This window comes from Mesoplodon bidens (assembly GCF_964165515.1).
Source record: "Mesoplodon bidens genome assembly, chromosome: 10".
Taxonomy (NCBI): Eukaryota; Metazoa; Chordata; class Mammalia; order Artiodactyla; family Ziphiidae; genus Mesoplodon; species Mesoplodon bidens.
Window position 1 is genome coordinate 79,791,630 of NC_138172.1, and position 16,370 is coordinate 79,807,999.

General features: G+C 47.5%; 1 protein-coding gene across 2 annotated transcripts in view; it reads left to right on the forward strand.

The window, feature by feature from the left end:
* Positions 1-6,873: 6,873 nt before the first annotated feature.
* Positions 6,874-16,370, forward strand: part of TFAP2D (transcription factor AP-2 delta) — a gene marked incomplete at its 5' end in the record, with an annotated part of 54,952 nt that continues 45,455 nt past the window's right edge. Inside the window, 3 exons of one of the 2 annotated variants that reach the window (XM_081246443.1) lie at positions 6,874-7,068; positions 8,062-8,559; positions 12,032-12,092. In XM_081246443.1, coding sequence (XP_081102569.1) covers positions 7,030-7,068; positions 8,062-8,559; positions 12,032-12,092 — 598 coding nt within the window. Of the gene's footprint in view, positions 7,069-8,010; positions 8,560-12,031; positions 12,093-16,370 lie in introns of those variants that run through there. The other variant, XM_081246442.1, reaches the window with a different exon arrangement.

The window sequence follows — 16,370 nt, forward strand, 5'->3', positions numbered from 1 at the left end:
TTATTAAATGCTCCCCTCAGTCCAGGCTAATCAAAGAGATGATAGATAGATAGATAGATAATAGATGGGCAATTTTTCCACTTAAGCCTCACAAGAGCCAGAGGAGCTAAGTGCTAGTAACTTTTTTTTTTTCCATTTTACAAGTGAGAAAATTAAGTAACTTGCTCAGGTAGAATCCGGGATTGAAGCTCAGGTTCTGTGGTTCCAAATCCAACAGTCCTGTTACTGCACAATTAGCCATCTCGGTTATGAGGGGGTCCCGGAGGCCAGCAGTGGATCCACAAAGCCACAGCCGCCGCGGCACTGGGAAACGCGTTTAAGAGGGGCCTGGCGGGTACCGCTGGCCGCCCCTGTGGCCTGGCTCCGGGTGCGCGCCGCAGCCTCAGAGCATCCATGCGGAGCCGGCCGGCCTATGCCACTGCCTACCGGGGACAGAGCCAGAACCCGACCTGCCTGGGTAGGGCGGGCAGACTCTGGAAGCCCCTGCACGCAGTCCGTCACCAGGAAACGGAGGGGTCAGATCAGGGAGCCTGGATTTGTGGCCAGAGGCGTCAAGATGACCCTCCCTTACTGCAAAAGAAACCTGGGCCGGGCCTCCATGTGGGTACAATGTGGGTATGTTCTGTTAGGCATCTAGAAAGGAATGGAGATGTGGGATAAGAGGAGGAAATTAAAACCTGGAAAAGTTTAGATGCAGTAGAAGCCAGAAGATGTAGTAGGGGGGAAAAAAGATCTGGATTTGAGGCCCAAAGTCACTGAGTTAAAAGCTCGTGTGACCTAGGCTATCACTGAAACCTCTTTGACCCTCACGTTCACCGCTTGCCTACCTGCTGGGCGAGGGAGGGTCCAGGGCTTCAGGGTCCCCGTTTGCACTCATACTACCTCATCCTGACACTAATACACACTCTACCTACCCCAGAATACTTAACTCCTAGGCATGCTGTAAGGATGCCATGACACCATGCTCGTAAAGAGCTCGGAACGGAGCTGACACGTTGACCTGCTCAGTGTTAGCTGCTGCCGTCATTTTCCTGTTATTCTTTGCTCTATAAAAAGAAAGTAATGGGGAGAGGGAGTGTTCTCGACATCAGAGGAGCCAACACTTGTAAAAGTGCTTAGTAAACGAAGGCTCCATTTACTGAAACGGCGGCCGGCCGACTTCCCAAAACCCCTACTGCGCTGCAAGGTTAAACCACCGAGGGAGGCTAGAGCACGCAGCGCGGGCCTTTCCGAACTCATGCATTTCTTAGCTACAAGAGGCAAGTCTCCCTCGGGAGAGCTAGGCCTCAGCTTCCTGTCACAAAGAGCACAGCCAGCCCAGAGGTCTCCAGGCGCCGCGCCCTCCCGGGCTCGCCCCGCTGCCTGGGGGTGAGCGCCCCCCAGACCACGCGGGGACGACAAGGCAGGCGCTGCAGGCGCCCCGGCGGCGCTGCGGGGAGAGGGTGGGAGCCCCGGTCCGACTAGGCAGCTGCTGCAGAAGGGCGAGGAGTCCGCCCTCTCGGACGAGGGCCTCCGCTCCAAGTTTCACTGTTATCAAAGGGAAGACTTCAGACGACAGAGTTCTTCTGTTTAATTTTCGACTAATACGTTCGCGAGGCTTTTTAATTGCTTGCAAATGCATTTTCTCTGTACGATTACGGAATCCATGTTGCCTGTGGGCTGCAAGGCTAAGGCGGAATACAGATCCGCGTTAGGCTTTTGACAATCAGCCCAGAGGGCGGGGCGGTAGGGTCCTGCCGGAGGAGGTTTTACCGAGGGAAAAAAAAAGAAAAAAAAAACAAGAAAGAAAGAAAAAGAAAACGGAGTTTAAAAAAATCAATGACAACCCTTAAACTGAAATGACTGGGGAGTCTATCAGAAATGTTAATTTCCCCTAAATATCCCACAGCTCTTTTTTTTAAAGAATGGTCTGCCATTTCTCGTTTGCAATTAAGGTAACGTTTTTCAAAAAGTGACCCTTCTGTTGTTGAAGGAAGAATGGGGATGCGGGTGGGGAATACCAAGAGGAAGAAGAGTTAGCAAATCCTAACTGGAAAGGAAAGGGGAGGGACCTTTAGGAAGACACCCAGAGTTGGCACCAGCTGAGGCTAACTGAAGTAAGAAAGGCAAGCTATTCATTTTTGGCTGGGGTGGGGGGAGGCGGAGTCTGACCCCGAGCACCTACATACCCACATTGCCATGACTTTTCTCCCTTAATATCCTGGTCCTGTAACTGGGTCAAGTTTTCGATGTCTGCCTCCTGCCCAGAATTTGCCTGATTTGGAGCACTCTTCTCTGTCCACCTTGGCTAATCAGGAAAACTGAATGAACCAGGGATTAGGATACTGCCTGGTGGACCCAACATGTTTCCCTTTCCACCACCTGAAGGATTGACACCACCCACCCACCCTCCCACGGTTACTACTGGTAGATGCTAGGAGAACCACACCAGAGTAGGTCCTTGAATAAGAAGACGTTGCTAGGTCATTAAAAGCTTGAGTAACTGTGAAACTGGAGCTTCTTGAGAGAGGGCCCCGAGGGCTCCCTGTGTGGTTGGTTCTTGGAAACCCCAGGCTGAGTTTGTCTTAGAAGACTATTCAGGGTGGAAGTGCTCAGAAGGCAGGAGATTCACAAAGAAGTGAGGGCAGATAGAATCAGAATAAACACCACTAAGATAGGACACAGATGTTGTTTACTTTTTTTTTTTTGAATCTCTAAAGTCACCTCTGCTCTTTATATGCATCCAGAATAAGGAGTGAAAGGGGCTTGGAGGCTTGGAAGGTTAGGAGAAGTACTGATGAACAGATCTACACCTCTTGGTCACTTTGTGAAAAGAACATAGTGGATTTTTCAGTGTTCCACTGTCCTCCTGTACAAGTACCCTTCCAGGGTCTTCATGATCATGAAAATTGTCTCCTGTTGTGCCAGCTCATGTCTGGGCTCTGGAACTGTGTGCCCCACTGGAGCAGAACACACTCGATTTCATGCTTAGACAATGTACATACATGTTCTCTTAAGGCATAAGTTTAATGGATTCAATCTCATCTCTACCTTCCTCTAAAGAGGAAGAAATGAGGAAAAACAGAGGGAGGAAAGAAGATACTATGGTTGATGTATGTGTATATCCAAGGAAGTATTTTTGGTTGAAAATGCCCAAATAACTACAGTCCTTAACCACTCTATGTCACTTAGAATTATGCAAGCAATTTTGTAGGAAAAGTCTGTTCATGCAACAGGAGAACAAAGTCCATATAAAATCCACTTGGAGGAGCAAAAGAAATCCCAAGTAGGAATAAGAAGAAAGAGGAGGAGGAGAAACACATGTTTAATAAAACTAGGGATAGGCACTTGCTTGTTGCTACTTGTCCACAAAACTCAAACACGCACCGAGTGGCAGACCCTTTCCATGGAGATGCTTGGGATTGGATGAAAACTGGGGTGACCAGTACGGTACCAGCCTAGAAGCCCAGGAAGGGACCTGAGCTTTCTACACCAGAGTCTGAACTGTAGGAAACCATTCAGAAACTCTCTTCTCTAGCTCTGGATCCTAACCAAAACAAACACGTTAGATATAAAGATTTCTCTGCTGATTCCTAAAGGGACTGCGGTGGAACAATCCCTCCTGGAGTGGAGCGTGGACTCAGAAGGCAGAGCAGAAGCGCTGGGTGCTAAGAGAGACCCTCTCCAGCTTCTAGGGTGCCGGGTTGGCAGGGTTGCTCTGTGCTTTTATGAGCTATCTTGAGTGCGCGGGAGTGGGCCCTGCTTCGGGCTCAGGCTGGGATGCTCACTACCGGTTTCCCCAGGGAGGGAGCTCCAGGCGATTGTCACTGTGTCTCCAACTCACCGTGGCCAGTTAATTCAATTACACCTCCCGCTGGAGAATGTGTGGCCAGTCGCTCTCCCGGAAAGGGCCAAAGCAGAGAAAGGGGAATTAGCTTTGCTGAAAAGCCCAGCCTTTGGGTCAAGCAGGATGGCACTTATTAATTGCTCAAGACTATTAATTGGATGGGAAGGGAAGATGGTGGGGGGGACTGTCTGACAGAAACAAATCCCGCGCGCGCGCTCATCACACACACACAGACACCAAGCACAGCACACACCTGCCTCAATGAGTTTCTTTAGAAAAGGGGCGCGCCGAGCAACCCCAGAGCAGATGGAAGGGAGCTGCTGACCAGTATGTGCATATGGCGCTGATGATTTCCCCAACTTCTCTTTCACGGACAAACAGCTTTTTTTTCTTTTTCTTTCTTTTTTTTTTTTTTTTTTTAAGTTGGGATGAGGCGAGAGGGAGCAGTTGGCCAAATGGGGTTTCCCTACAGTTTAGACGCTGGTGTGGGAAGCTGGGGCACTGGGATGGAAGGAGAGCTTTCCAAAGAAGCCATAGGCCCTGGCAAAGTAGACTCCTAAGCTAAAGGAGATGCTCTTTACCCTCCCCGCTTCATCTCCTTTAAATACAAGTTTTTTTTCTCATCCCTCGTGATCTTTACTTTCCCCTAATACCACGGGGTGCGGGGGCGGTCAAGAAGCACAGTAAATGAAGCCTGGACGCCTTTTGTCTTGGTACCTAGAAGTCACTCGGGAAAACCGGGTGGGGTTAGGGAATGGAAGGGAGAGGTACGTTTGCCAGTTCTTCGGTGATGTCCAGAAGGGTTCAGACGGCCGGGACAAATGGAGGTCATTCTGTGGATGTACTCAGCTCCAGGCCAGAGCTCATTATCGGGAGTACCAGAAGTGCGGGGGCCGCATGTGGACCTTTGCCCCGACAGGGCCAAACGCAGAGGCCAAACGCACTGGGACAGCAGTCAGAGCAGGCGGCCAAGACGTCCTGAGCCTCCTGGTCGTTCCCGAGGGAGAGGGTTTTGCGTCTGCTGCCTGGACCCAAGCCGGGGAAAGAAGGTCCCTTCGCCTTCAATGAAGATGTATCTGACAGTAGGGGAGTTGAGGGAGGGGTTTGCGGCTTGTCTGAGAAGGGGCCGTCCTTTCCCATTTGAGCTGGGATTTACTGGGAAACCAACAAGAGCCACCAGGAAAAGCGCGTCTGGCCATTCCCCAGATAACCTGCGGGCCCTGTAGATTCTTCTGGGGGGAGCTTTGTACCTCCGCAGGGGAGGGCGTTCCTGGGGCAAGGTGTTGGGGGCAGGCCCCGGCTGCCACGGACGCGTATTTTGTCTGTGGGTGGAATATAGAGGCCTCTCTCAGTTCTGGCAAACAAAAGATTCCACTGCAAGCATTTTGGGAGTCAGCCTCTCAGTGGCAATGGCCTTCATCTTACCCTCCTACTTAAAGATCAAGTTGGTCATTCTTCCTTTTCATCTTCGTTGGGCTGACTTCATTAGACCAAAATATGGAATTTCAAGAAGTTGGGAGGGGGGCACTTGCGCACCCTGAAAAGGGGAGCAAGTGTTGGCAGCTGATCCTTGCGCAGGACTGAGGCATCACGGATCTCCATTTCAGACAGTGCATTTCAATTCTTGTCGTGTGCCTTTGTCCATTTATATAAAGCAAAGAGCGCTGAGTGACAGCCCCAGTTAGCCTGCATGAGCAGATCCTAATAAACCCTCCCAAACCCCGACCTAAAAAAAAAGAAAAAAAAAAGCCACATGCCTGCCTGTTTGCCTGCGGCTTATTATTAAGACACCACCTTCTCAGCTTAAACACTCAAAAGCTAACCAAATGAAATGGCAATTAAGACGAAATTACCCCTTCTATCTCTGAGATGAGTCTGGGGCCAGCCGGTTCTTAGGAGGTAGGCAGGGCTGGTGTGAGGACTCAGCAGAGCCTCAGTATTGCGGGCCTGTAGCCACTGCTACCCGCTCGAGGCGCTAGACCACTTGATGCGGGAAGATGAATTTTGAATGAAGTAAAACTCAAATACTGTTTGGAAGTCGAGAAATCCACCGAGGAGACAGAGATAAGTGTGCACTGCCTCCTTCATGCCCTCTCGTTGTAAAATATTACTTTCAAACATTTAAGGGTTTTGGGGGGTAATGGTATTCAAATACCTGGTGCCCCTGCTAAATGGTCCATACAACACAGACCCCCCCCCCCGCATTCAGCAGTCTTTTCGAAAAGGAAGTAGGAAAACACAAAAAGAGGGGGAAAATGGGTTGGGTTGAGGAGTGGAAGACAACGTTTCACCTAAATGTAGAATCTTGTCACAAGTCTTTATTCTCTTATATTTTTCTTAAATAGATTGCCAGTTACACTATTTCTTTATGATGGAAACTTGGGACTGTCCATCATGGTTATTTGTTTTAAAGCTGCTGAAAGTGTAAGCTACTGCCAGGTGTTGCCTTTCAAAAAAGGGAAAAGAACCCAAATTCATGTAAATATGGAAAGAGGAGTATTGTTCCCACTTGGGCAAAGGCAGATACCCCAAGTCTGGGTGAAATTGATTTGGGTACTCGTTGGAAAAAGCAGCTTTCAGCATCCAGGGAGTGGAACCAATAGGCATGAACACTTACTTGTGTAAAAGGAAGCTTTAATTAATATATATTTCTATCTCTAATATATACACATCGGGGCTAGATCTCTATCTTCACAATAAAATGTATACAAATGCTCTCTGCAGAGATGAGTCCCCCCCTCAGTCGGTATAGAAAAGCATGATAAAGGTTGGAAAAAATGGATAAAAATGTTGAAAGAACCTCCAGTTCCTTATTAGGCGAAGATACAATATTTATTCCTTGTCTCCTGGGATAAATCTCTTCTGCCTATTGTCCTCCCAGTTCTCAGTGCTGATGCTTAATTTTCAAAACTTCTATATTACCAAGGGACCTACGACATCAGCCAAAGAAATACTCAGCAAGTACAAAATCTGTTCCAGGGAGCTGCTTTTGTGCAGAGGGAAAATTTTGTTCCTACAGGTTTTTAAGTGGGTACGAGGCAAGGAGCTATCTGATCCGGGCAAAGCCATTACAATTTAGATCTCTATCTATAGAACATTTTTTTTCCTTAAAAAAAATTGGAAAATACAAGAAGTTTGGATTTTTTTCCCGATTCTTTTTTTGGAGGGGGAAATTGCATCGTAAGCTTTCGGAGAAACCCAACATGTCAACTACCTTTCCGGGACTAGTCCACGATGCCGAGGTATTATTACTTTTTTTTTTTTTTTGAGCGCGCGTGTGTGTGGCGGCGGCGGCGTGGCGGCGGCGGTGGCAGCTTCGCCTGTCTCTAATTTATATCGGACCGTTACGTTTAATTATAATCTGGCTTTTGGGGGGAAGTTAAGGAAGGAAAAGGGAGAAAGTTCGTTATGACATCTGTCGCCAGGAAGGGCAACTCTCTGCCACGTTAAGAAACATTTGGCATAATTAGGGGGAAAAACATAATCCTAATGATAAAGAAAGGGAGGAGGGGTGAGGAGAGAGAGATAGAGCTGGGAAAAAGATACTCAGGAAGGCAAAGAGACTGATGGGGTGGGGGGCGGTAGGTGGACAGGGGGTGGGGAACACGCACCCCTTTTGGAATGGGCTTATTCTAGGAGACTAAAGCAGAAAGGGGGGGGGGTCGGATTCCCTGCCCCAAATGGTTAAGAAAATGAGCACGTTGGGCGATTTGCACAGACTGGATTTTTTTTTTTAATATATCGATAAAGATTTTGAGCAGCTCTGGCAGAATATCCCAGCGTGGACAGCCGCGGCATCTTGTCGTTGGCAGCGGGTTGGAGTGGCGAGGCGCTGCGCCCGTGGACGCTCTCGGTCTGCTGCCCGCAGCCCCGGAGTCAGTGGCAAACCTGGCTCCCGGGGCCGGCTCCCTGCGCAAGTTGGGCAGGGGCTGTGTGTGCGTGTGTGTGTGTGTGCGCGCGCGCGTGTGTGTATGTGTGTGTGTGTCACCCGCACCTATATAGGGTGGGGGATTTTTTTCCGAGCTCTCGACTGTGAGGACGAGGCCGCCCACCCCCAGTCCGCCCGCTCGCACAGGCTCCCTGGCGAAGGCGCGCAGCCCGGCTGCGGCTCGGCACGAGCCCTGCGCGCTCGCGCCCCTCAGAGAAAGCTCCCGGCTCCGGGAGAGCCGCGCCTCGGTTGCAAAATGACAAACCTCAAGTTTTTCTGCTCTCCCTTTTCCCCCTCTTCCTTCCAGATACGTCACGACGGATCAAACAGCTACCGTTTGATGCAGCTTGGCTGTCTGGAGTCCGTAGCCAATTCCACTGTCGCCTATTCCTCCTCCTCCCCTCTAACTTACTCCACCACCGGCACCGAGTTTGCGTCCCCCTACTTCTCCACTAACCACCAGTACACCCCGCTCCACCACCAGTCCTTCCATTACGAGTTCCAGCACAGCCACCCGGCCGTCACCCCCGACGCCTACTCTCTGAACTCGCTCCACCACTCGCAACAGTACTACCAGCAGATCCACCACGGGGAGCCCACCGACTTTATTAACCTGCACAATGCGCGGGCGCTCAAGTCGTCCTGCCTGGACGAGCAGAGGCGGGAGCTGGGCTGCCTCGATGCCTACCGCCGCCACGACCTGTCCCTCATGAGCCATGGCTCTCAGTATGGAATGCACCCAGATCAAAGACTCCTGCCAGGGCCCAGCCTGGGGCTGGCCGCCGCGGGAGCCGACGACTTGCAGGTAAATAAGCATGCGGCGAATTGGCGCCCTCCCCTCCTCTCCTCCCCCTCCCGCGCCGTTAATAATCTGACTGTAAGCCGTCTCCCCGCGCCACCACCTCTCTCTCTCTCTCTCTCTCTCTCTCTCTCTCTCTCTCTCTCTCTCTCTCACACACACACACACACACACACACGCACACACACCACTTAGGGAAAGTTATCAAAACAATTAAAGGAGGCGTGTGCCACTCTGTCCCTCTCATTGGAGCAGGCATTTCACCTGGACGCTCGGGAGTCCAGCTAGCTGCGGGCCCCCCCCACTTTCCGGCGGTCTGCACTGAGGTCTTTTGTGAATCCACGTTTCTGTCCCTGAGGCATGGGGTGGGGGAGATCACGTAGCCTGGGGTTGAGCCAACTGGACTCAGAGTAAGACCCGATGAGTTGATGACCAATCGCACCCTCAGTCTCGGCGCTTTGCTGCGTCTACCCTCGTGTTCCAGGCATTTGTCCTAGACTGAGCTTGTGGGGCGCTTACTATGAATTGGGGGGCTGGTTTGTTCTCAGAACATTTGGGGGACCCTGAGCGCCAGCGAAAATTCCACCAAATATCCTAGATTGTTGTGGACAGTAAAGAATCGCAAATGTAAGCCTCAAAAATTTACCCCAATGAAAGGCTGTGCACAATGCACTTGACCGGGGTGTGGGCTTGCGCCTGATGCTCGCCGCCTGAGCAGCACCCAATCCCGTCACCTGGCTGAACGATTCACAACTTTGTTTTTACTCTCCAAGCCATTAATTTTGAGAAAAGATGCAACTCCTTAGAAAGAAGGAAAGGAAACAAGGGAAGAGAGACGGGGAGAGAAAATGAATAGGAAGGGAAGAAGAAAGGAGAAAAGGGAGGGAGGGAGCTAGGGAGAAAGTAATAAAGGGAGAAAGAGAGGAAGGAAGAAGGAATTCAGATATGGTGAAGGCCATGACTCAATCAAATGATCTCTCCTACTTTCTCTCTTAATGTATTTTTGCACATTGTTTGCCAACAATAGAATATATGATTATGCAGACATACTGTCACAGCCACATTTCAAACAAATAAGTCCACACATGTCCCAAACAGAATCCAGGAGACACGAATTTGTGCATTCTTTTGGCTGAAAGTACAGCTCTGCCTGCGAGTTCACACGAAGGTGGCCACTTTCTCCAAGGTCCCCAAAATGAAAGGAGAGACACTGGAAGAGCACGAGTCGGAGACATAAGAGATCCCTCGTTGCGCACAGAAAATCTTTCCCCCTCACTTACCTCTGAGCAAGGGATTATTTAAAAATTAAAGTGAAAGCCCTTACAGTCCCAACAAAGAGCCCAAGCCACAAAATCGGTGCACGAGAAAAAAGATTTGGCTCCATAAACCTTGCTTTCTACATTTACATTCACAAAATAATTTTATACGCTCGGGGCATTTTTACATTTTTCACAAGGATCTCCTTATGTCTCAAGAGGAAAAAAATCTGCCATTCAATGCTTAGCTCAACTAAAACCTATTTACTCCTTTTAATAGCCACGTCTGCCGCTGATTTTTTTGTATCTGTACAAATTTTTTTCCTGTGCTAGGCACAAAGCCGGGCATTTTTCAAAAGAGGGGATTAGAACATTTGCAAGCACGAGACAAAGAGCGAATCCCGTGCAAAAGAGCACCATAGTTTATCCAATTTTCGACTTAGTGCCATTCAACTGGTCATTTATGCAATGTCATCCGACCAAACAACATGTTTTACTTATGAGGGGGAAAAGTTTGTTAAGTGAAGAGACAAAGATTCATTTCCTCTAAGGAAATAAACATCTTAACGGTGCGCCAGAGACTGGGAGGGAAAGTGATTCACTTCCTTGGAGAACTTCTGGCCTCTACCTTTCCCATTTCAGATATTTTGAACACTTTACTTTCATCCTATGTCTTTTAACATTCTTAACCTCCTTTTTGCCATTTTTTGCTCATACCGAGGGAAAATTCATCATGAGAGAAACACTCCAAGACACTAGAAGAAATAGAGGAGAATGGTATATGATATATTTATGTATCTATGTCTACAGAAGTGTGTATATACATTTTTGATATAGCTATAGAGGCAAGTTGTAAGTCTGGCAAGTTATTTTCTTCCACTCCCCCTGGACTTAGTTGTCAGAATGAAAAAGAAAAAGAAAAAAAGTCATAGCTACTTTTAAAAAGAGAAATGGGGAGGGGGTGTGTGGGAGAAACCCGTCTCTCTCCTTTTATTCCTTCCTTTTTAAAACATTCATCAGCATATGCCTCATTTCAAATGCAACAAATGTAAATATACTTTTCCCTGCACAGAATTTTAAGTGAAAGTCCAATGGTTTGGAGGGCGGTCTAAGTCTGCCTAACAGATGCAAACAGTCTTGTGGCTTCAGTTCCATCTTTGAGTCCCCTAAAAAGATTTGCTATGGCCAACAAAGGAAACTGTCACACCTTTTCCCATCACCGCTTTAATTTATGCTCAGTCTCCAACTTTTTTTTTTCATATTGATTTGATAATCACTTTAAGGCAGAACAGTTAAAATAAGAAAGAACTCGTGAGTAGGTTGAAAAGGGGGGTCTTACAGGCCTGCCTCAATATGGTGAAAATGGAGAAGCGAAAGGGAGCCAGGGCTGTAAAGGTTGTTTTGTAAAGTGGGTTTTTATTATGCACCGACTCTCTCCGCATTTACTTAACTCTTCACGGGCTGTTGGGTAGGTTAACACCCTTCAAGGCCTCTTTCAAGTCCAATACCTCGTTTGTTTGTAAAGGAAAATGAGCCTTTAACACATTTCGACTCAGAAAAAAAGAAAGAAGACAGAGAGAGAGAAATTTTTATTTTTCTTAATCAAAAATCAGCAGACCTTTTCCTCCTTCCCAGCTCAAATGATCCCTCAATCCATTAGGAGGCTGAAGGTCTCCAGTGAGTGACACTGAAGGTGTTTCCTCCATAAGACACACTTTGGGTAGCATGATAGGATGCTCCTGCATCTGGGGTAAAACAGAACCCTCATAAGATATCTTGAATCCTGCGCTTGAAATAGCTCCTATGAGCTCCCAAGAAACCCACAGTGCCAGACTTGACACTTCTGGTGTAATTTGCTCCACGCAGAAAGTGCCGTGGAAACTGTCTATATATATGCTATGTGCCTTGATGGGGACTCAAAGGGTTTCTCATTCTCTTATGCCAAGATAAAAGGCACTCCTGTGCTTTGAAGTGTAATATTGTATGGTGCCGTAAAATGCATACCTTAAAATTTATACAACTTTTAGATTGTGGTTTTTCTGGCACTTTTCCCCCTTAAAATTGTGTGTGCTGCCAAACTTGCTTCAGCTCAATGGTTGCATTTAAATGTCTACCATGGGGTTATGGGGAGACGGGGTTCGGGGTGGGACAGGTTGAAAGACTTAACTAACGTGTCTAGTAGTATCTATATGAGTGACTTTCTTTCTTTTTCTTTTATTAAGGGCTCTGTGGAAGCCCAGTGCGGTCTCGTTCTCAATGGCCAAGGTGGAGTGATAAGAAGAGGTAAGTAACAACTTATTACAACTAAACATTCTTCTCCCATCTGTCACTTTGTCTTGAAAGTCCAGCGATGCTTTTAAACATCAGATCCCCATCTGATGATAAAGGAAACAATGACTCTTGGTCAATCACTCTTGTCCCACACAGGCATACCCACATTAGAAAGCTTCCCTTCCTCCACTGAGGCTTGAACCAGCCTGTGTCCAAAAGGCTGTGATAGAAGAGATTTGCTGCTCCTCAATGGAGCAGTGACAGAACCAAAGTTAGAGGCAAAAAAAAAAAAAAAAAAAAAAAAGGGGGGGAAAAATCCTTCTCACACTCCCTTTCCCCATCACCACATCCTCGAGCAGAATTTCTGGTCTCTTTTAGCCCTAAATGTGCCAGCCACAGCCTGGGTGTTTGAGGTAATGGTGTTAGCTTGAGGCTTTGAAAGGTTAAATTCATTGGGCTTCAGGGAAGGCTAATGAAACACCAATATTGTAGCTGCCCTCGTTTTTCTAAGTGTCCAGAACATTTCTTTCTTTAAGGGAGGGTGAGAGGAGGAGGTGGTGTTAACTGTACCGGATAAAGCTCTCTTGTTCCCATCTGTTGAGGGAAACATCTGAATCCAGAGTTACCCATGGAATTGGAAGGTGGGGGGAAGGCAAGGGTGGAGAGCTGTTGATTTTGGCTCAGACACTGATGGGGGCTGCATCTCAAATATTCCATTCTGACAAAAGGTTTTGAACTATGACATTTTAAGGGCCTCAAGGCAGTGCCAATTTTGCTGGCTTCCCCACTTCACTGTACCCAGAGCCTCTGAAGCTTATTTTCCTAGCAAGCTGAGTAACCCGAGGAGCACACAAGGCAAGGCGGACCAGCTGTTATCCCAACTTCATACGAATTAATAAGATGTGGCCTATTCACTAGGACTAATTCCAGCTCCAGGGCCGCAGTTGTCTCTAGTAACCGAACCACTAAAAACTGAGTCACTTCTGATGGCACCAAATAATTGTCCTTCAGTCCCTCTCTATCCCTTTCAAAGCTTGTTAAAAGACTCCAGTGCTTTTCCAAAGAAAAATATGCATCTATAGGAAGCAATGGATTATTTCATGTTTAAACTGCAGGTTTTACAACCCAGTGTCCAATGTGAAACTCCATTTAAATTGAGGTGGGAAGAAAACAGAGTTTTCCTTTGGGAAACTGACTATTGTCAGAGTGGATACTTGGAACTTCCATTACATGGAAAATGGCTATTTAAATCTGTTGCTTCACCCTATGGCGATTTGAAAATTATTATTTTTTAAACTGCCAGTGTTGCTCCACAGAGATTTTTTAAAATGGGCCGTATTAAGCTTGTCAGCCAGGCCAATACTCAGTCATTTTGAAATGACATGAAATAGGCCCAGACTAGTGAAAATTGAAATAAAATATACATATTATTGGAGAGAGGGATTAAAATACACAATGAAAGAGGGACCAGGTGACGTGCTGATCCGGGTCCGTTGGGGTGTTCACACTAAAGGTGAGGCCAAGCACTCAGGGCGCACGGAGATGTCGGTGGTGCTGAAGGACAGCGCCACTAATTAGAGCCCGGAGCTGCCTCCTCCCAGAGCCCGGCTTGCGCTACTGCGTTTTTGCGTTCAGTTCCGCACTTGCTCCAACATCACCTTCTCAAATGCTTGGCAATTACATCCGATCGTACAATAGCTGGCAGGGGGTGAGAATTATTTGAGGCCGAGGCGGAGAGCTGGAAGGGAGGAGGCTGTGCAATCAGTTGAATTTTCAGAAAGAGATTTAGGGGATAGCCCTCACCACCCGCCCAAGAAAGGACAAAGCTCTCCCGTCACTACAAGATGGAAACTACATTCCTATCCTCTCAGGGCCATGGAAATGGTCTTCCTTAGGTGATGTTTGATTGTTCTTGTAGAATTCGGTGTCATTCACCTAAAACTAGGAGCCGAATTTATTTTAAACCAAACATTGATCTTTTAGAAGAACAGCGTGGCTCCAAGGAGAGAGGGGAGGTAACTTGGGGTTTACGTCTGTATTGTTTGACTAAAGCCTAATCCTTCCCCCCTCCATGCAAAGGAATTCAGAATTTAGATGCTGAGTTTTTTCCATTTCCACATGTCTTAGAGAAAGGCCAATTAATTTAGTTGAGCCTCAGAGACCGGGGTGTGTGTCTCTGTGTGTCTGTTTACTCTGAAAGGATCAATGTTCATGACAATTTGCAAATGGATAGCAAGGAAGTCTTGCATTAAAAGGTGATGTTTGTCCTGCCGCCTGCCCAGCTCCGTCATCTCAGGACTCCCCGTTTTTGAAGAAACGCTAAGGAAGTCCCTTCTCTCTATTGTCACTGGTAGCACACAGGATTCTAACATCAACAGCTCGAGTCACCTTTGTTCATCAAAAATCGGGAGGGCTTTAACTCAAGCGCTCTGCTCTGTCGCCATATTGTGCAATAGCTCAGATGGAAAAGTCTGTTTCTCTTCTAATCCATGCTTTACAGGTGACTCGCCATATGAAACATGATTTCTTGAAAAGCAAAACTTTTTGCCATTTTTTCCTCTCCTGCTGAGCCCTCGGATGCACTTACATTTCTAATGATTTCCAGAATTTACTGTGGGAGGAAAAAAATAGATTTCACTTCTCAAGACCCCTGGATGCTCTTTTAGAAAAAAAAGACAGTGCCCTAAATGCCCTACACGAATTCACCAGGGAGAGGCTGTCCTGTTTGCAGTGTGGTATGTGTGCTTGTCGGGGGGGAGGTGTGTGTCTCAGTTCTTTAAATTTGGCCACTTCTGTTTGCAAAGAACAAAATACCATTTCCCTGACTCACTCTGGTAAGTGGCAGTTACACTGTTCTTGCCTATAATGAAGCCCTATAGCCAAAGAACGCGGAAGAGGGGCAGCGGCGAGGTAATTACCACCTAGATAAAATATTTGCTGCCGCGTCGGAGGTGCAGCTCCCCGAGCGCTCACTCTCGGTTAATGGCGTGCGCGATTTTGCCCGCAGCTCCGCCACTCCAACCATCAGAACCAATAATCTTTACTTTACCCTGTGCTCGCGTATCGATAGCTTCTCTTGCCTCCGGCACTGGCTTTGATATGTTAATATTTCTGAGTAGCAAATTCTGCAGAGATCATATTAATGTTGTACGTACAGAGTGGAGCTTTGCCTTCGTTGAATATTCAGATACTGGGTTTCAAAAGGCATCTCTTGAAGAAATGAGGCTTCTATTTACAGGAGTCGTCTGTGTTTTTAATCATTAAAAAAAAAAAAGGAGAAGAAGAAGAAAAAGAAAGGAAAACCCACTCTTCTTTTCCCCTTGAATCTTCTGAGGCTCCCTTATGGCCCCTTCCCCTTTTTCAGATGCTCATCCCTTTCATTTCTCGCTCTGAGAATTTAATAGTAGGAGAACAATGTTGATGACGACGATGATGATGATGAAACTAATAATGAGAGGATCCAGATTGGAAATGCAGGGGTAGGGGTTCAGTTGGCCCATGGCTTTCAGAAGAGGATGGAGATGAGATGAGAAGACCCAGCTTTTTCATATTTGGGTGGAAAGTGACATTTTGGCCCTGGTCTTTTTTTGTGAAATCGGGATGGCAAACTCAAAAAAAAAAAAAAAAAGGAAGAAAAAAAAGAAAAAAGTGAAGAGGGGAAGCGCCCTTGTTTCGCTTTGTGATCACTCTGCCTTGCAGCCCCAGGCTAATTTCAGAAGCTTAAATACCGCCATAGCCTCTGGGCCACGCGGAGAGGGAGCGGACCCGGCCACGGGCAGGAAGGAGCGCTTACTGGATTGCCCGTGGCTACACAAAATACAAACTACTTTGAATCAAAACATTTTGGGGGAATTAATGTGATCTGAACTCTGCACGTTTTAAGAGAGCTGGAGCGCGTCAGATCGCTTAGAGGTGACTGGCACGCCAGCGGAGGCATTTACGCTGCGCTGCAAACACTGTCAGATCTGATTTAATTTCAAAAAAAAAAAAAAAAGCTTCCGTGAAAGGGGGCTTACCATCAGTCGCCCAGTCTGCCATTAGCCGGGTGGATGGACCCGACCACTCTTCCCGTCTGCAACCTTCACGGCTGTCCACAGGCGGCTTGAGCAGAAGGATGAGATTTCCTTTGTTTTTTCGGGTTTCGCGAGGGCCCTGGGCTTTGGAATTGGAGTTAAAGAGAGACTTTGAGTCTTTCAGCAGCTCCTGGAAGGAGTAAGATTAAAGGGGTGTGTGTGTGGGGGGGTGAGAAGCCCTGTTCCTCTTCTTTTGTCAGAACCCCTGGAATCTCTC